The sequence below is a fragment of the Stenella coeruleoalba genome (genome assembly GCF_951394435.1).
Source record: "Stenella coeruleoalba genome assembly, chromosome: 7".
Taxonomy (NCBI): Eukaryota; Metazoa; Chordata; class Mammalia; order Artiodactyla; family Delphinidae; genus Stenella; species Stenella coeruleoalba.
The window spans coordinates 85,700,837-85,720,761 of NC_137153.1; the positions used below are offsets into that span (position 1 = coordinate 85,700,837).

General features: G+C 53.4%; 2 protein-coding genes across 7 annotated transcripts; both read right to left on the reverse strand.

Annotated features, from left to right (window-relative positions):
- Positions 1–2,969: 2,969 nt before the first annotated feature.
- On the reverse strand, positions 2,970–6,272 carry STOML2 (stomatin like 2). Of its 2 annotated transcripts, none has more exons than XM_079927496.1 (10): positions 6,140–6,272; positions 5,763–5,900; positions 5,194–5,293; positions 5,018–5,076; positions 4,825–4,926; positions 4,545–4,679; positions 4,241–4,385; positions 4,041–4,120; positions 3,673–3,801; positions 2,970–3,250 (listed from the first exon to the last, which is right to left on the reverse strand). In XM_079927496.1, the coding sequence occupies exons 1-10, from the start codon at positions 6,182–6,184 to the stop codon at positions 3,113–3,115; spliced, it is 1,071 nt and encodes a 356-aa protein (XP_079783622.1). In that variant the 5' UTR covers positions 6,185–6,272; the 3' UTR covers positions 2,970–3,112. The 2 variants fall into 2 exon arrangements, with proteins under 2 accessions (XP_079783622.1, XP_079783623.1); XM_079927497.1 differs by having other exon boundaries at positions 5,695–5,900; positions 6,140–6,248.
- Positions 6,273–7,246: 974 nt separating this feature from the next.
- Positions 7,247–18,783, reverse strand: ATOSB (atos homolog B). 5 transcript variants are annotated; one of them, XR_013829113.1, is made up of 10 exons: positions 18,676–18,783; positions 11,252–11,395; positions 10,030–11,000; positions 9,812–9,870; positions 9,515–9,620; positions 9,231–9,389; positions 8,837–8,905; positions 8,578–8,753; positions 8,229–8,460; positions 7,247–7,874 (listed from the first exon to the last, which is right to left on the reverse strand). XR_013829113.1 is itself a non-coding variant. In XM_079926965.1 (9 exons), the coding sequence occupies exons 3-9, from the start codon at positions 10,921–10,923 to the stop codon at positions 8,307–8,309; spliced, it is 1,617 nt and encodes a 538-aa protein (XP_079783091.1). In that variant the 5' UTR covers positions 10,924–11,000; positions 11,252–11,395; positions 18,676–18,783; the 3' UTR covers positions 7,247–8,306. The 5 variants fall into 5 exon arrangements, 4 of the variants coding, with proteins under 4 accessions (XP_079783091.1, XP_079783092.1, XP_079783094.1 ...); XM_079926965.1 differs by having other exon boundaries at positions 7,247–8,460; XM_079926966.1 differs by lacking the exon at positions 18,676–18,783 and adding an exon at positions 14,315–14,359 and having other exon boundaries at positions 7,247–8,460.
- Between the last annotated feature and the right edge of the window lie 1,142 nt (positions 18,784–19,925).

The following is a 19,925-nucleotide window of genomic DNA, read 5'->3' on the forward strand; positions in this document are numbered from 1 at the left end:
GGAATTGAAAAATGGTGCAGCAGCTTTTGAAAAGAAGTCTGGCAATTCTTCCAAAGGTTAAACGTAGAGCTACCATATGACCAGCAACTCCACTTGTAGGTATATACCCAAGAGAAAAACCTGTGGCCACGCAAAAACTTGCACATGAAGGTTCATAGTAGCATTATCATAATAGCCAAAAGGTGGAAACAACCCAAATGGCCTTCACTGATAAATGGATAAACAAAATATGGTATATCTGTACAACAGAATATTGTTTGGCCAATAAAAAAAGGGATGACGTACTACAAGTGGTTACATGCAACTACATGAATGAAACCTAAAAACATGCTCACTAGGGGACTTCCGTAGTGGTTCAGTGGCTGAGATTCCACGCTCCTGATGCGTGGGGCCCAGGTTCAATCCCTGGTCAGAGAACTAGATCCCACATGCCGCAACTAAAGATCCTGCATGCTGCAATGAAGATCCCGCACGCGGCAACAAGGAGCCCGGGTGCCACAACTGAGACCTGGTACAGCCAAATAAATAAATATTTTTAAAAAAACATGCTAAGGGAAAGAAGCCAATCACAAAATAGCACGTATTATTCCATTTACATGAATATGTAAATCTAAAGATACAGAAAGTAAATTAGTGGTTGTCTAGGGTTGAGGGGAGAGAGGAGTGACTACTAATGGGTACAGGGGTTTTGTGGCAGGGTGGGGTTGGGGAGCAGTGATGAAAATGTTCTAAATTGTGATGGTTGCCCAATTCTGTGAATATACTAGAAATTATTGAATTTACACTTTAAGCAGGTGAATCACATTGTATGTGAATTATATCTCAGAAAAGCTACCATTTAAAACAAAAAAACGTCTCCAATGGTTTCCTCATCTCAGAGTAAAGCCTAAATTCTTGTAGTGGTTCTACATGGCCCTACAAATCTACACACTGACTCCCCACTTCCTTCTTTGATTCATCTAGCTGCCACTTGTTTCCTTAACTCAGTTCTATCCACTGTAGTTGCTTTGCTCTTCACATTACAAGGAAGCCACCCTCTGCCTCAGGACCTTTGCATTTCCAACTCCTGTCAGCTTTACTCCCAGATGCCCAAATGGGCCGTCCCCTCCTCATCTCCATATCTAAGCTTAAATGTACTATCAGTGAGGCTTCCTGTAACCCTCTACTTAATGTTACAGCCCGTCCTCTCAAGTTCCCCATCTCCCTTCCTTTTTTTTTTTTTTTTTGCAGTACGCGGGCCTCTCACTGTTGTGGCCTCTCCCGTTGCGGAGCACAGGCTCCGGATGCGCAGGCTCAGCGGCCATGGCTCACGGGCCTAGCTGCTCAGCGGCATGTGGGATCTTCCCGGACCGGGGCACGAACCCGTGTCCCCTGCATCGGCAGGCGGACTCTCAACCACTGCGCCACCAGGGAAGCCCTCCCTTCCTTTCTTTACTTCCCTCTCTAGTACAACTCATCAGCATCTGAAATACTATACATCTTATTAATGATTTGTCCCTTCCAAATAGAATGTAAGCTCATTGAGAGTAGGGAATTTTGTTTTCTTTATTACTATATCCTCGGTGCTTGGCATATAGTTGGGATTCAATAAAATCATTAAATGGATAAATGAATAAATTCTAATTCAGAAATATGTTGAAATATCCCTCCACCTTCATCCCCAAAGCCCCTTACCTATGTTCAGGCCTCACCACCCTCTCCAGGACCACTGAAGTAGCCTTCTTACTGTCCTTCCAGCCTCCCATCTCTCCTTCAAATCCCCTGACCACATCGCAGCAGGACAGCTCCATCTGAAACTCTGATGTGATTACCTTAATCTTCTTAAAATTCTTCATGGGAAGGGAAAAAACCCTTCATGCTCCCTGCTCCCCAGATAAAGGCCAAACTCTTTCAAGACCCTATCTCCCTGAGATTTGGCCCCTGCCGCATTGTCACACCCCCTAACACCCCACCCATCAGCCACAAAGAACAACTGTGAATACTCCAACTTCTCTGGAACTGTGGGCCTTTGCATATTCCAGTCCCCAACTGTAGCCTGATGAAAGCATTGATTTTTCCAGCCTGAGCCCAATGTCCGAGTTAGTAACCTTGCTGCCCACAAAGTGACATGATCCTCCCCCAAGGATCACTCAGCCAGAACTTTCCTCCACCTCAGCACTTATCACTTTGTAGCTCTGTTTCCTGTGAAAACAGGGACGATAGGATTTGGGTTCTTCTGTAGCACTGAGCTTGGCACATGGTAGACATCATTGAATGTTTTGGGTTTTTTTTAATTTTTTTTTTACACAGCAGGTTCTTATTAGTTATCCATTTTTTACATATTAGTGTATACATGTCAATCCCAATCTTCCAGTTCATCACACCACCACCTGCCCCCTGCCACTTTCCCCCCTTGGTGTCCATATGTTTGTTCTCTACGTCTGTCTCTATTTCTGCCCTGCAAACTGGTTCATCTGTACCATTTTTCTAAGTTCCACATATATGCGTTAATATACTGTATTTGTTTTTCTCTTTCTGACTTACTTCACTCTGTATGACAGTCTCTAGGCCCATCCACGTCTCTACAAATGACCCAATTTCATTCCTTCTTATGGCTGAGCACTGAATGTTTTTGAATGAACGAATGAGTGTCCTCAGTCCCTGAGGACCCTTTGAGCACTACTCTACCAGGACGGCCCTCTTTCCCATTAAAAAAAACACCAACACCTGCTCAAATTCACAGCCCTACACTTAGCAAGAGGGGGGACTACACTCCCCAGCTGGCAGTTCAGTAGACATGTGGTTTAATCCTTCCACTGTATCCCACAGCTTCTCCTGAAGACATGCAGGATGATTTCACTTTATATGACATTTAATCTTGCTCATGGAGGAATCAGTTCCCAAGACCTGACAGGACTGGAGGTGGCAGTGGTCATCCAAGGAGAACACCGGTGACTCTCCCAACTTCATTCCCCAATCAAAGAGGACAGTTTTGGTTTGCCACTGGTGAGTTTATTACATGATTAAAGTTCAAATAAAAAAATAATAACCAAAATCTTGGCAGGGAGGCTAGAGCCAGAATCTGGGAGCGCTGCTTCCCTGTCCCCAGCCTCCCTGACCAAGCCCAGCTCCATTAACTCAGCTTGACTCGATCAAGTTCCTCATCAAGACTTGCATCTGTGCTCTGGACATCTCTGCTGCTCCTGCTGGAGACTGAGTCCTGGGCTCCTGGCACCGGGGCTTTGGTGAGGGCCCCATACACACCCATGGCCTGAGGAGAGGGACAGAGAGAGAGCCATGATGACACATGGCAGAAGGTATAGCCCAACCCACCAACGGCTCAAAGGAAGAAGGTAGAGCCGGGGCCAGTAAGCTTGTTTTTCCTTTCTCTCTCTCAAGCCTCAGTCTTAAAAGCTTTGGAGTCGGTTCTAGGAATGTTACAAACTACCAGAGCAGGGTCACCCTCAAAATACTAATACAGGCATCTGCAAAAAAAAAAGAAAAAAAAAAAGAAAGATGTCTCAAGAGGTTCCCTATTGCTAGGGATGACTGGGGGTGTCTCGTTCAGGGGATGAAGAGAGGTGTAGGTCTCAGGGCACTCTAGAGGACTCGATGGGGAAAGTGATGGTGGTGGTGGTAGCGTCTCAGTCTCTGGCACTGGTGCTCTATGCTGGGTCTTCAGGGCGCTCTAACCTGAGCCACCATACTGGTGACGTCGCCGGGGTTGGAGGGCAGCAGGATAGTGTTGGAGTCCTTGGCCAGTTTAGAGAATGCGCTGACATACTGCTCAGCCACAGTCAGGGAGGCTGCTGCATCTCCATTCTGTGGCCACAGGGAAGATAAAAATCAGAGATCACAGACTTGCATGGGGGGTGGGGGGGGAGGAAAGGAAGTGGAGAGAAATCAGGTTCCTAGAAAGAGGATATGCAGATCACAATACAAGAGATCATGTAATGTGGCTCAGTGGAACCAAAATGGCAGGAATTTCTCCCAAGGGTAGATAAGAGAACCTCTTCTACTGCCAATTCCTGATCCCCAATCCCACCTAGGGGGTCTCTCACATGTTGTGTCAGAGCTGCAGCCAGGATGCGAATAGCTTCAGCTTTAGCCTTGGCCTTGGCCAGAACTGCACTGGCCTCTCCTGGAAGAAAAGAGACAGAGCTTAACCTATGAGGTCAGGGTACCCCAAAAGCTCCTGTCCCAGTAGCAAGCCTCAAAGACCCACACCCTGTTCATCACTCAGCCTCTACCCTCTGCTGACCTGCTGCCTGATTTATTTGTTCAGCCTTTTCTGCCTCAGAGGCCAGGATCTGTGCCTGCTTCTTCCCCTCTGCCACGTTGATGGCCGACTCTCGAGTCCCCTCAGACTCTAGAACTGTGGCCCGTTTCCGCCGCTCTGCCTCCACCTAGAAGCCCCCAGCAAGCCCCATCAACAAGAAACCAGAGTAAAAGTAAACTCTTACACAGACCTGCAATTGTACCCATCACAACAGGGAAGGGAGTCCAGGTTCCTATGCAACTGGAGCATCCTGAAGTACTCCACCTCATCCCTCTCTGGCCCCCACCTGCATCTGCATGGACTCTTTCACCCGGGGTGGCACATGGATATCCTTGATCTCATAACGGAGGCAGCGGATGCCCCAGCAGTCAGCAGCCTGGTTGATAGCATCCACGATGTTAGCATTCAGGGACTCCCGCTCCTGGAGGAAGAGAGGTGTAAGCTCCATGGCCTCAACCCAACCTTCAGGGGGCGAAACCGAGAAGGTCCCGGAACTGATCCCCAGAAAGGACTGAGAGTGCCAGGTATGTGTCTTCAAACCCTAACTCTGGCTCAGATCCCCTTACCCGGAAGACTTTGTCCAGAGAGAGTTTGCCGAGCTCTGATCTCATGGTTGTCTGAGCTAGCTGGGTGACAGCATACTCAGGGTCCTCCACACCATAGCTTGCCTGAAAGGGGCATGGATAGTGTCAGTAGCTTGCATGCAGGATTTTAGTGAGGAGAGCAACTCAGGAGCTCAATAAAGCAGAGGACAGATACCTTGTAAGGGTCCATGATGCGCAGGTAAAGGACTCCATCGATCTGCAGAGTTACATTGTCTGTAGGTGCAGGAGCAGGAGAGAAAGGAGGTCAGGCCTCCAGGTCCCAATCAGCTCTTTCTCCTGCAACCACATCCTAATGGCCTCAGAGCACCCATGTCACCCCGCACCCCTCACCAAGAGTCACGGCAGACTGCTCAGGCACGTTGATGACAATTTCCTTGAGACTCTGCACATATCGGATCCGGTCTAACACAGGGATGAGGATATTCAAGCCCTGGGAAGAGGAGTTACAGGTCTTCAGAAGGATGGGGGGCTGTAGGGTTGAGATCGAAGCTAGGCCTGGAGTGGGTAGGGAATCAACATAGATTCTGCCCAGAAAAACAGAAGGCTTGGGGTGTCACCGGTACGTAAGAATGTAAGGATAGGAATCTAAGGCTGGATCTCTGAATGGAAGGGACAGTCAAGGAGATAGGAGCCAGCAGAGTAGACTTTTCCATGCAGACAGGTGGAGCTGAGAGGATTAATAGAAGAGATTCCTAATGTGGGGCCTGTGGGATGCTAGCGCAATGGGAAAAGGTGGTAAGATGGGTATGACCGTCAGCAGTCTGGGCCCTGCCAGGTCTGGCCTAGGGTGTCAGAAGCCAAAGGTGAAGGCAGGCCCCAACGAGGTCTCACCCCATTCCCCCATGTCGTGAGGGAACTGGGATTCAGGCTGGCCCGGGGTGGGCAGAAGAGGTTCTCACAGGCTCCAAGATGCGGTGGAATCGGCCCATTCGCTCCACCACCCAAGCCTCCTGCTGCGGCACAAACAGCACCACGGTGTTTCGGGGCAATCCAGAGGAGGCGCGGCGCGCAGCGCGGCCAGAAGCCTGCACGGAGCCCTAAAGGGAAGACGAGGATCAGCAGAGACCCAGTCGGTCGGGCACCCCGCCCCTCTCGGTGCCTGTCCCGGAGGCATGTCCCTAAACCGCGACCCTAAAGGGTTCTCGGAAAGGAACTCAGGCGAGTACCATAACCTCCGATCCCAGTTCTCTCCCCACACTTAGAATCTGGCCCCTTCCCAGTTGAAAACCCAAGTGATCTCTGGCCCGACCCTTAGAAAAGGATGCCTTGCACTCACCCTCAGCAAAAGGGCCCCAGACGCCCGCACCGAGCGCGCCAGCATTTCCCACTGCCACAGCGACCTCCGGAACCAACGAGACGCGGAGCAGAGCAGTCGCTCTAGATGCCCGGACCTGAGCCTTTCCTTCCGTATTTCCACTCCCCCGGATGTACTTCCGGCCTTCCCTGCCCTCTTCCACATTCAGCCAATCAGCGTTACTCGGCAGAAGCGTGCATCAAGTTGCTCGCTGGGAGACGCAGACTTTCTAGAGAGGGCTCAAGGCTGGAGCTTTTTCTTGTTCTCGCTGTTCAAGCCCAAGATCCCGAACGCGGTGACCAAATGGAGGCTACTTTTCGCGTGCAGGTGTCCCAGAAAAGCTTCCCACAGAATTCTTTATCCCCACTGGAGACTCAGTTTACCCTTCTGAGCGTATAATCGCCATCTTTCACCATAGCGACGAGCGATTGGAGCTGACTCATTGCCGTGGTTGCCATAGTGACATTCTCTGGTAGTCCTGCTGTGCTGTACCCAGCCCTCCCACTGGGGACCGACCCCATTCCCGTTACCATGGTGACTGGGCCTAATATTGCCCGGTGATTGGACTGAGGTTTCCCCCTCCCCTCTTTTCCCAAGGCATCATAGCTTTTTCTTCCTCTACCCCGTCAGGGTCTATCAGGCCAGGTTCCCTCTCATACAGAGTCCGGCACACAGCCCCAACATTCAGCCTTCTCTGGAGCATGTCACCCTGCACACATCTCCGATGCTCTGTCACATGCACTGGGAGACTTGCACAGTCACCCTCATTTTACATATCAGAGCACTGAAGCTCAGAGGAGCTAAAATCATCAACAGAACCAGTGTAAGAATCCAGATCCGCCTTCAGAGTTCAGCTTTTACAGCAGAACCTTCCCCACCACACCACCCCATTATGTGAAAGGGGCAAGACCAGACCCTAAGAATCATGGGGCTTCCCCTAAGACCTCCCTGCCTCAGGCCTTTTTCCTGGGGAAAGGGCAGAGTCCCGGCTCTAGTTAGGCTCTCCATCCCCATCCCCATGCTCTCCCGAACAGAAAAAGTAAGGCTTAGTTCAAGTTTCAAACAAGAATTTATTCTTTCTTTCTTTCTTTTTTTTTTTAAAAAAAGTACCAGGTACAATTTTTTCCTGTTTTTTTTTTTCAAGTTTTAGCAAATGCTTGTTCCCCTCAGCCCAGCCCCGGGTATCAGGGCTAAGGCTAGGTCAGAGTCTAGAGTGGGGAATGGGGTAGTTGATAACTACATGACTGAGTTTGAGGGGTGACCCTCACCCCAACTGAGGTAGGTGGGTCAGAGTCTGGCCAGGTGAGAGGAGGCGCCCCAGTCCTTGGCCCTGACTCTGTCCCCTGAACACCTTCCTCAGTCAGGACCCCAAAGCAAGGAGACACAGGCAGAAGGAGAGGGACAACCAGAGTCTGAAGTCCTAGATGAGGTGTGGTTGACACCTGTGTGTGTGTGCCTGCACGCATGCTCTCTCTCTCACACACATACACGTACACACACACACACGTACACACACACACACACACACACACAAGTTGGCCTTCAGAGAGAGGTGAGAGGGTCGGGGAAGTGAAAGGAATAAGGAAGGACAGGGGAAGCTGAGTCTTTGGCTGGTGACTCAGTCCTTCCGGAATACTTCTCTGCTCTCAGCTGAGGGAGAGCAGTTCTCCTACAGCCCCCATATCAGCCTCTTCAACTCCTGAGGTTGGAGCAATATCTGAGAGTGGGAAAGGAGGAGGGGCAATGCCAATTATCAGGTTTGGGACGTTACCAAGGCAATCCAATTTGAATAAATTATAAATTAAAATAAATAAAATAATAAGTGGCCCCTGCCCAGGACAGGGAGGCAACGCTGGCATGACTTGCCTGGGAACTTAGGACAACCTCAGGGTAGCTCCAGTTCCTCCCCACTACCGCAGCTGGCCTGGGAAATCCAAGGGAGGGGGCAGGCACGTGGAGTACCCAGAGTAGGGCAGAGTGTGGTAAGATCAGAAGCTTTAAACACCCAAATAATCAGTTTGGGCATGAGCGTGGTGAGGGCTTTAATTCAAGCCTGAAGGGTCTCTCGCACCTCTCCACGTGTTTGCTCTGTCCAGGATGGAGCAGGATGGGCAGGTCCTTGGCCCACATGGGTTCAGGGCGCTGACAATCAGGGCAAAGGTGAATAACGTGGATTGTGAGGGGCCTCAGTCACAGCCTGCAGTTCGTAGGGGAGCCCTGTGTCCAGTTCCAGGCTCCGGCGGGAAAAAAGCAGGCGGATGTCTCCATGCAGGCTTAAGCGGCCTGAGCGGGAGCTCCGGAACCTGGGGGAGGACAGGGTGATCAAAGTAAGACCCCAGACTGTAGACAAGCAAGGAGAGATGCTATTCAGGGAGGACATGCCTGGGTTGTGGAAAGGATATCCAGGGCCCTGTCCTCACCTGAGGTGCAACAAGTAGCAGAGGAGGCAGCGGGTGGGGCTAGCATTCCCCTCCTCACCCACAGGCACCAAAAAGAGGCGATGACGCAGGAAGGTCATATGGGCAGCAGGCATGTCCGAGAAGTCAAAGGTCACGAGGAACATCTTCACCACAGTCTGGTTGGGGTTAAATAAGGTCTGGGGACAGGAAGGGCAAGGTTGGTAGGGTCTAGGGGATGTTTTCCTGTCCCCACTCCCACTCCCCCTCAGGGAAAACTCACCACTTGGATGGTGCCCACCTTGGGCACGCTGTAACCCTTCCTCCCCAGGGGGTTCAGGTCCACGACGCCCTGGGAAGGCCATGGAGCCATCAGACAAAGTAGGGTCTGGGAGATTCCTGAACACTCATCCATCTCCACAATCTCTCATTCTGGGACCTGGCCCCTGCCCTACACTAGAGTTCTCCCCACCTGGCTCTGACTCTTAGGCGAGAACATCTAAAGAATACTTTCAGAGCCGTTCTCCTGGGTTCCCTAACTCTGCTGCTCTCTGCCCAGGGTGCCCTTCCCAATAAAGTCTTTTGCTTTGTCAGTTAAAAAAAAAAAAAAGAATACCCCCTGCCCCCAACCCCTCATGCCCCTCATGAGCTAACTTTGGGTTTAGGTCAGGTCATACCAGGAAGGGAGCCGGGGCATTTTGCTCAGAAACATCAAAGAAGGTGACAGTGACAGGCAGCGTGACATGCTGAGGGCAGTAGGATCCACTAGCTCCAATCTCTGCTGTGAAGCCCTCAATGTGGCCAGATGGTGCAAAGCGTCCTCGCAGCAATGATTCCTGGGGATGGGGTGGGAAAACATATTGTGAGACAGATGCTAGCTGTTTTCCTTACCCATCCAAGCCACACACACCACCATCCCTTCCCGCAAGATCCACCAATCAAGGAACCCAAGGGGAACTACCTCAAAGTTGCCCAACAGGGTACGGCTGATGGCGGGGGTAGGAACAGGGGAGGCACTGGGGGTGCTCAGCAGGCCTGGCCTCTTCCGGAGGCTTCGAAGGGAGCTCCTGGTAGGGGAGGGGACACACAAGTGGGTTGGCTTGAGGTATTCTGCTACGCTTGCTACTGTCCTTGAGCGCCACAATTTGCTACTACCTAGGGCTCCTTCCCTGAGGTCCCCCACCCTGGGGTTGGAAAAAGAATTACAGACACCTGCCCCATTTTCAGGGAGGGGTAGAGGGAGAAGCTGGTCACTTACAGCTTCAGGCGACAGGCACCTTTCAGCCTCCGCCCCATGGGACTGCAGTCTGTTGGGTCCTATGGAGAGGAAAGATTAGGGACAGAGATTGGGTGGAGGCCAGGTATGTTTGGAGCAGGGGCTCATCACAAATTCTCATAGGAACATCCTCCCAAGCCCATCACCTTTCCTCACACAGATGTCCACTTAAGAGCAGACCACTTCCTCTCCTGGCTTACCAGCACAGGCTCCTTGGGCCCAGGCAGCAGGTGGCTCCAGAAGGGTGTGGCTTTGGCATCAGAACTGTTGGCAGCAGGAGGGTGGCCCAGGGTTCCCCGGCGCCTCCGAGGGGCTGGCCCCTCATCCTCAGAGCTGACATCCGGGGCTTCTCCAGCTGGAAGCAGCCTTCGCTTGGTGGGACAGGGGCCTGGAGGTCCAGGGCCAGGGGGTGTGTGCTCGGGGCTGTGCCCATTGGCAGTGCCAGGGGACTCCCTAGACCAGGGGCTGCCCCCATTGCCCACCCCAGCCACTAGGCTCTTACCCCCTATTTGTGCAAGACTGTGCAAATCAGTGTCAAGTGTGTGCAGCTGGCCCGGAGGGGCTGGCCCTGGGGACTCCCCCAGGGACCCCTGTCCCCCAGGATGTGGGGAAACCCAGTCTCTGGTGTGCAAAGTACTGCAGGAAGCATTTGATGGGGGCCAGGGGGGACTCGGGGCCCCTGAAGTCCAAGGTGAGGTGGAGCTACCTCCCTGTTCCACAACACAGAGGCCATGATGGCAGAAATGTTGGCTGGCCACGCCTAGTCCCAGCCCCAGTCCCTCTGGGCCCAATAGCCCCAGAGTAGGTGGTTCTTCAGGGGGTAGTCCCTCTCTGGCCCCCAGCCCAGGGCCTCTCTTCAGCTCCCGGGGACCCTCAGTGGGTGGGGCTGGCCGTTTCAGGGCCCTATGAGGCTCGGAGGCACCAGCTGGAGGGGAAAAGATGGATACCTGGTAGACCCCGGGGGATGTTGCCCCCCCCGCCGGGCTGTAGCCCATGAGCAGGCCACCCTGGAGGGCCCCCTGCCTGACTGCAGGCTGTGAAGGGCCAGCCTCTGGCTCTGAGGATGGAGACGGCTCCGCCTGCACGTGGCGCATGAAGCCCCCCCTTGGGTCAGGGGGGACCCCCCCCCAGAGCCTTTATGCTGGGCCTGGGCTGGGGGGCCTGGGGACATCTGTGCAAGAGAAGAGAAGAAAAGATGGTCAGGGCAATCAGTGAATCATCTCCCTCCCAGGTGAATTTCAGATCCTCCCCTGGACTGAAGAGGTGAGCTTGTGAGGTTCCTGGGGGCGAAGGTGTCCCAATCTAATACCTTCAGATGGACTAATGGAATATAAAGGCCACTCGCAGAACTTCTGAGAAGGTGACACATTTAGCTCAGGTTTCTAACTGTACCTGCTCCCCCTCCCTCTCCTTGGCACTCACCCCGATAAAGAGGCCTTAAGCCTAGCTGTGTGTTCCCTCTTCCTGACTGATGCCTTGCTCTCCTAGCTTGCAGTCTGGTCCATGCCTGCTGCACTGGCGAGGTGACTGCCACCATTCCGTGCAGCTCCTAGGCTCAGCTAGACCCTGAGGAGAGAAAAACAGACATAAGCCAGGATCTCTGGAGCCAGCAGTAAGGCTGCTCTCCAACTGTCAGCTAACAGAGTATACGCCAGGACATCCTCCTCCAGTATGAGGAGCCCTTCGGAAACAGAAGGGGCAGTCTTGGGATCCAGGGCCCAGAGGGCAGAACTGGGCTACACAAGGAGTCACAGAGAGGCAGGTCTTAGCTCATTGTAATAAGGATGTGACAAGTAAGTTGAGGCAGGATAACTACTTATCAGGGCCACCAGCTAGGGGACTCCTGCCCTGAATGAGAGGGGGGATGAGATACCCCAAGATCCAAGAGACCATGCCAACTGAGAGGTGGCCAAAGCAAGAATTCAACTCTCCTAGTCAAGGCCACTGAGTTGCACAACTCCTTCCCACATACCTATCTCTAAAGGGACAAGTGCCATCCCATAACCCTAAGGGCAGAAGCCTTACAGAAACTTACATCCCCAACAGCGCTCCTTAGAAGTACAAACTTCAGGTCAGCTCAAAGTGGGCCCTTCAGCATTAAACTCCCAATTGGCCCCAGCAGTCTGTCCCTTTAACAGGAAGCAACAAATCTAACCAAAAACAAGTCTAGAGGGGGCGGGGTGGGGGAGGAAGCACTGCTAGAAGGCACTTTCCAGGGCCTCCCCCTCCCCCTACCTAGGCCCTGCAAACTAGTGATAAGACAGTGACAGTCAGAGAGCAGGAGTACCTCGCCACTCCTCCCCAACACATCCAACACCCAAAAACCAAAACCACTGCTTTTCTGTCAGGGTACAAGATGGTCTTCACTGACTAGTCCACCCTCAGGAGTCCATATTGGGTGAGGGGATGTCCAGTTGAAGGCCATCTTCCTTCATGGGAGAAAACATTTCCCCCAGGATCAAGCTTATCCTTTGGTCAGTAGCCTGTGCTGCCTGCTATCCACAAAACCCTTTCTCATTCAAGGAATGTCCCCTTATGCCTACTGGAGTCTTAACCTTCCTTGGCTAGGCCAAATGCCATCCTCTCCATAAAGCCTACTATGGCCACCCTGGACCATAAATGTCTGTCTCTTCTGAGACCTCACCTATAGCAGTACCACTATCTCCTGTAGCCCAGTGAAAGCTTTGTTTGCTCCTGTGGGTAAGACATCTTGTAGACTGACCATAGGGTTCTTGAGGATAGGTTTGTACTTCACTCCTCTGCCCAACTCCAAGCACAGGGGTAAGCACATAGCAGGGCTCAAAAAAGTAAAATGCAAGTCCCAGAGATCTGGGCAGCAGTCCTGACAGTGCAGAGAAAAACTCCCAAAATATGAGAGAAGCAGGGAGATTAACTGTATAGGGAAAATCAGCAACAACAAAGATGGGGATGGGGGGCTTCCCTGGTGGCACAGTGGTTAAGAATCTGCCCACCAATGCGAGGGACACAGGTTCATGCCCTGGTCCGGGAAGATACCACATGCCGCGGAGCAACTAAGCCCGTGCGCCACAACTACTGAGCCTGTGCTCTAGAGCCCGCGAGCCACAACTACTGAGCCCGTGTGCCACAACTACCAAAGCCCATGTGCCTAGAGCCTGTGCTCCGCAACAAGAGAAGCCACTGCAATGAGAAGCCCGAGCCTCCGCTCGATGCAACTAGAGAAAGCCCACGTGCAGCAATGAAGACCCAGCGCCGCCAAAAATAAATAAATAAAATAAATTAAAGATGGGGGTGGGACACAGGGAGAAAGGGGAGCTTTGCATCCAGGGACTGGAAAACTCTCCTACACCAAGTTCCCATCACTGCACTATCCTACACTATCCTATTTCACCACGTTCTCATTAGAACTGGAAGCCCTAAGAAAATTCTGGTTCCCTGTGGTGGGTGGGGTGTCTGGAAAGGGCAGAACGCCAATGGCAGCATTGTCAGAGGGTACGACCTGTACTAATCTCTTTCCTCCTTTCCTCTACCCATGCTATACAGATTCAGGAAGGGTCTTTTCCTTAGCACTCCCACCCCTAAGTCATCCCATCATCCCAGTTGACCTCTTGAGCCCTTGCCCTGGGGAAGCCAGGTGATGACATGATGCCCTACTTGACCCCAGCATGGCTGGCACCTGCTCATTACCCCAGAGCCCTCTCAGTTCCTGCCCTGTCAATGAAAATCTCTAAGACTCACTTTCCTGCCACCCAGCCAGTCTGGCTCTAGACCATGGCTTCAAGCTGACTCATGGGGCAGGACTTGGCAGGGGAGGGGCAGGGTAGGCCAAATCTCACTCTGTGCAGGGGGTGGGCAGCAGCTGGCGTCAAACAGCTGTGCCAGGCTGTGGCTGGCAAGGACTACAGCTCCCAACATACCAAGGGAGCAAGGCCAGCAAAAACAACAAGTCCCAGAATACCACGGGGTCTGTACCCTCAGACACCTGCTAGGCCTGGGAGGTGGGGTAGGTGGATGTTGAGCTGCCAGGCTCACTCTCCCCTTCAGTATTAAAGATATCCATTTCTACCCTGATCAAGGAAGGTGGCCGGAAGGAGAATTCCTCTCCATGTGCTTTTCACCTTCACGCCATTCAGAAGGAACTGCTGCCAGCTGCTCTACATTTTGTACCTGCACACGTCTACACTAGCTACGGGGGCTGTTCCCATGGACCACTACTGTGGGTAGAAAGGTTAACCTCTGCCCTCTCACCAACCCCTTGCCTCGCTCTGGCCTAGAGCCCTCCACCCTCCGTGGAGAGGAAGCAAATCTTAGCACCTCCTCCAAAATGAGCCCAGTAGACTCACCCCAGCACCCCGGCTCCAGGACTCCTTGTTCTGACCGATCCCCCCCACCCCCTGCTTAGCCTCCCAGGTCCTTTCTCTCCCCCCTCCTCCCCACAGCCTGGGACAGGCCCCATTCCCTACTGGAGCTGCGGAGATTTGCTATTTCCCCCTAGCACAAACTCACCCCGTTCCCAGACTGGCTCCGCCGCGGCGCCGCTGCTCCAGGCCCTTCCGTCCCGTCCCGGTCCCTCCCCTCGAATGCCCGATCCTCCCCACCACGGGCCCCCAACCCAGACAAAGGGTGGCTCAGCCTGAGCCCTGCTCTGCTAGGATCTTCTCTGTTCAGCTTCGTGTGCAACACTAGCGGGCCCTGGCGCCCGCAGCCCCCAAGCCGCTGCCTCGCCCCTCCCCGCGACTGTCCCTCCCCGCGGGCGCCCGGGCTCCGCACTGCCGACTCCGCTGCCCCTCTGACTCACAGGCCATTTCCTACCAGCTGATGGGGCAGCCCGCCCCGCCCAGCGCCCCCACTCCCCCACCGCTGCAGCCGCGGCCGCCACGCCCCCCTCAAACTCCGCCCCCCATGGGCAGCGACCATGCTAATTGGCCTAAAGGAGGCCAGCCTCCCCACGACCTCAAGCGTGAGGCACGCCCCCTCCAAGAGACGCGAGCCCATTGGTCCACAAGGGGGGGCCGGCCTACATAGGGTCGCCCCGCCCATCTCCTTAACCCCTCAGCTGCAGGAGTCCAAAGCAGCTCTCAGCCTTGCCTTTTAACACTTTGAAAGACGTAGGCCTCCCACTTTTCACCCCTCCCTTCCTCTTCAGAGGCGGGTCAGTCGGACGACCTAGGGCGTTCACAGACAAAGTTCGACAATCCCCAAAGTCAGCTTGCTCTTTCAACACCAGATCCCAAATATCCCCACTCCCGTTCATCTCTCCGTGCCTTGCAAACCAGAGGTCCAGAGACCAGAGGGCTGTTGAATCCCAGGAAGCTTCCTTCGTGCCAGGGTAGATGAAAAGGTCTTGAAGTGGGATCTCATCTCTTTCCACTGAGAAATAGTATTGTTCCTCTCTTACTCTATATTGATGTTCTTTTGCCTTCATTAGAGGGGCCCCAAGGGCTCCCGAGATAGGGATACCTTTTAATTCAGGAACTAGACATCATCCTTTGTGCCCCTAAACTTCCATTCTGAGATCAGGCTGCTTCAGCCCTTCTGCACTCTTTCTATTCATCAGCCCCTGTTCAAGGAGGCAGAGCACCCAGGGGAAGAAGTGGGATAGGAAGACTCCTGCCCAGAGTAGGGGGAAATATGCCCAACTCTTCTGACAGAGCTCACCCCCATGACTCACAGCTCCCTCGAAACTCCCCACCCTCCCCCTGAGTCACTGGGCCCCAAGCCCAGCCCAGACCCAACCAAATTAAGTGGCAGCAGAACCAGCATTCCTAATTCTTATTCTCTTATCCTTTAAATGACCAGGATGGAAACCTTTGCAAGGATTAGACATTAAAAGACACTTTTTAGAGGGGCTGATCTACGGGCAAGCTAAGAAAAGAAACAGTCCTGCCTACCTTTCCCTCAGACAGTTTGGAGCTTAAGAGGTTTCTAAGACTCAGGTCTTCCACAAAACAAGAGGCAAACACCAGAGCCAAAAGAGGAAAGACTCAAACTGAGACCCTAGAGAATTAGCATCAGCCAGGGCAGGCTCCCTGGCTGTGCCTCCAGAAGAGCGGGAGTGCATTCTTTTATAGTTCAGAAGCCACAGAAGCCCCAAGGTCCTTGTTTCTACCTTGCTTGTAGTGGTGGGCCCTAAGGGCCCTGAGGTTGTCACTGGACAGTAAAATGAGGCTCTCCTCCCCTACTTCCTCCCTGTGCCCTAGACTTAGGAAGGACAACCAAGTAACAGTTCCTCTAGCCTCCTTTCTCCTTACCTCAGACCAGGGGAAAAACGCTGAAAAAGAACCCAGTTGCCGTGGACTGACTTCCTTGCTGGTTCCCTAATGCTAAGGAACGGGATTTAGGAAATTTTCAACACCCTGAACAAAATTGCAGAGTACCAACGTAAAAGCTCACTTGCCTTAGCAAAAGCTTACTGGGAAGACAGGTAGACAAAGAACACTGTAGGAAAGGAGTAATTCCTTGGTGACCCCACCTTGTTCTATCTAACTGCTACTACCATAGGCCCAGGCCTTAGTTATTTGCAAAAGTCAGGGGGCAGAAGTTCAGGGGGAAGGATCAAAGATGTTCTAGGCCTCAGTGTGTACTGGGAAAGCAAGCAGCATGGTACAATCAAGAGGCTTTACCTAGCTGCCTTAAATTCTTACCCTGCTTTATTTTTTTCATAACAGTTATCACCAGCTGACACTTCTCCCTCTTTCCCCTTCCCCCTTCCTCTCCCCCCTTTCTCTCCCTTCCCAGCCACACACACATTTATTTCTCCCCCTATTAGAATGGAAGCTCCATGAAAACAGCAACTTTGTCCATTTTGTTCATGCTGGTATTCCCAGAATCAGCATCAGTGCCTGGCACATAATAGGTGCTCAATAAACACTGGCTGAAAGAAACAATGAGCCCTGGGCTGAGTAAAGAGCAATCAGGAGACCTGGATCCTAACACCTGCTCTTTCACTGTGAGACCTGGAGAAAATCTCAGTCTCTTTGTTAATTTCCAAATCTGTAAAAATGAGCGTTTGTATAGACATTGAGGGCCTCTACAATTCGGACCTTATACTGCTATAATTCTAATGGCTGCTGTTCACTCATATCCATTTTCAGAGGATGGATCCAAGCATCTGAATGCACTGCTGCCTGTACCGAAGCAGAAAGTCTATATACTCCAGTCTCTGCACAGCAAACTGATGCCCTTTCTCTTCACGCTCCACCCACTCACACAAATGCCTCAGTCTTGAGGAAGCTGGAGTGAGTCCGCCCTAAGCCTGCCTCTCAGAGAGACAGTCTGGGAAGCTGTGTTGCCATAGCAATCAGCTCCTCCTCAAAGGTTTCAGCCTGCCCTCCTTTACCCCACCCTACCCCACGGCTTTGTCTGGCTTCAGCACCCCCTCCCTCCCCAGCCCGTCTCTCAGCCAGAGGAGACTGGCTTGGGGCCCCTTTCAGCAACACTGTCATACTCATTCAGCCACTGTGTGGAAAACAGGGCTTTCTCACCCTCTCCCAGCCTGCCCAGGGGCAAAAAGAGCTCTGGCACTACATCAAGTCCCCTCAGGGAACCAGAGGAGCCGCCACAAGGACTAGGCCCTAGTCTCAGTTCTGATAGCTTCCAAGCCAGGAAGGTGGGGAGCCATTCCCTCTCCCTCCCCCAGCAGAGACTGGAACCTCACATCCCTTCCCAAGTTCAGCCGACAATAGTGGCCCACCTCTCAAAACATGCCTCATAGAACTTCAGCACTTCTCACCATTTCCCCTTCCCACAGAAGCCCAGAATTTTCGAGGGGCCTAGGGTTCCCTATCCAAGAGAAGGAAGAGTGTGGGGAAATCAGTTTGTGGCAAGTGGTAAAAAGGTGTCTACCATTCACTTGGGGGGCTGCTGGGAGAGACCTCTGCAGTAGTGAGGGCGAGGTCTGGGCCTTGTTGCTGGTTACTTAGGTCTCTGGCCACGGAGTACGAAGTCTGGGGCAGGGCACAGCTCCTAGACAGGCAAGGACCAGGCCAGGCCCCAGGGTGAGGAAGGAAGTGGGAAATGAGCACACCCAGAGCATAAGGGCAGGGCAAAGTGGGGGAGGAGGGGGAAGACAGGGACCAAGGCAAGCTTTTAGGAGGAACAGGAACTAGAGTGGGGGGATAACAGGAACCGAAGCAGGGGAAGGGTCCCCAGGGACACCAGCTAAGGGGAAAAAACCTGCCTCAGCCAGACAGATCCAAAGCCGACTGAGAGAGTCACACAAGCCCTAGTGGCAAGTAGGGCCTGGATCCTCTCTGAGAGTGCTCAGGCCTGAAGGTGGAGTTAGGAGCTGACGAGCCGGGAACACCACAGACTGGCTTCTTCACCCCCCTAATTCCAACACCCTCATTCCTGAAACACAGTACACAAACATCTTCCCGGAGTCTCTACAATGCCCCCAGACTTTCTCGAAGCACTAGGGGTTCTTCCCTCCCCAGATGGGACCTGCAACCCCTTCCCCTCACACAGTGCCCACAACCCCATCCCTTCTTCCTCCACACAGCCCCTCCCACACTCCGGACCACCAGCCCGTCTCCATCACACGACACCTCCCCTTTCCCTTAAAGCGCTTCAGATCCCCTCCCCCTCAAGTGTCGTCTGAACCCTCCACTTCTGATAGCGACCTGACCCCCTCACATTGTACTTCCCACCTCACAAAGCACTCCCGCCCCGCCCCCGCAAGGGCTACTGGAGAATGCACCTCCTAGCCCCTACACTGAGCCCCCAACTCCTCCCCCAACTGTTTCACTCCACCCCCACCCAGCATTTCTCTAGATCCTCTCCTTCTCTAACGTGATCCCCACCTCCTCATGTCTGCCCAAGCGCACCCCCGTCCTTGTCCCTTTTTCCACATACACCCCGCCACACACCTGTAGTTCCGCGAGTCCCGTTGCACCTGGGGAGGTAATGGATTGGGGCAGTTACACAGCAGCCCTAGCTGCAGCCTCGGCCTGCAAACCTCACCCCTTTGGTCCGAGCCCCGCCCCCGCAACGACGGGACCCACCCTCCCCCTTGTCCCACCTCCCACCTTCCCCTGGCTCCTCCCCTCTCCCAGTTTCTTTAATCCTGGGGCTCCTCCCCTGTAATCCAGGTCCCGCCCCTCCCTGGCTCCGCCCCTTCTCCTCTCGGCGTCTCCCCATTGAATTTCTGCTTGTCCCTCGTCCCACCCCTGATCCCCGCCCCCTTTTGGTCTCTCCGCCTTTCACTAGGACCCGCCCCCTCGGATTCCAGGCTGGCAGAACCCGTGCCAGGCTCCCTTCCCCTGCTAGCCCCCTCCCATCTCGGAGCCTCTCCTCCCCCTCTCCCCTTCTCCCGCTTGCCTCACGCTGGAGCTGGCTCTCCAGCCCGGAACCGCTGGCTCTGATTGGCTGCGGCGGCCCCAATGGATGGCGGAGGAGACAAAGTGATGGTTGCAGGTCGCCTGAGGTCCCACCCCGGCCACGTGCGGCTGCTTGTGATGACAGGTCTAGAGGGGCGGGACCTCGGCCCGCAGTCGGCGGCCTAGGCTGATCGGATCCGGCCAGAGGTGGGGAGCCAGAACCAGCGCCAAAGCGTCAGCCTGCGGGCGCCAAGCCTGAGTGGGGCCCTCCTAGGCTTTCGAGCTGGTGTGAGCTGCCTGCGAAACTTGAACCTCTTAGTGAAGCCGTCTGCGTTAGCGCGCTTATTTGCCCTAATGGGGGAGGTCTGTGGGGTTTGCAAAGTAGTGCCATGAGTCTCAGGATTCTGTGAAAATGCGGGAATCTGATTGGCGGGGTCTCAAGACTGTGAGGATGAGCAGTTTCCGCAGCCTACGCTTTGCGGGAGATTCTGAATTTTGAGAGACTGGCAGTACGAGTCAGATCTGTACTTGTGGAGGTAGGTCAGCAAGAAGTCTGTGAATTTATGAGCCTAAGTATTAATACGGAGTTATGGGAGCCTGCAATCGCCGGAGAAAAGAAGAGTCTTTGCTTTGTACAAGTGTCGATTGAACTATGTGACAGTTACATATATTCTGTATTTTAATTAGCACTTGAATCTTCTCTCCAACTACCCCCAGCCCCACGGGTTCCCGAGATACAGCAGGGGAAGTCGACGCTTTACGAGCTACCGGTAGATGGCAGCACAGGACCCTTGCAGAAC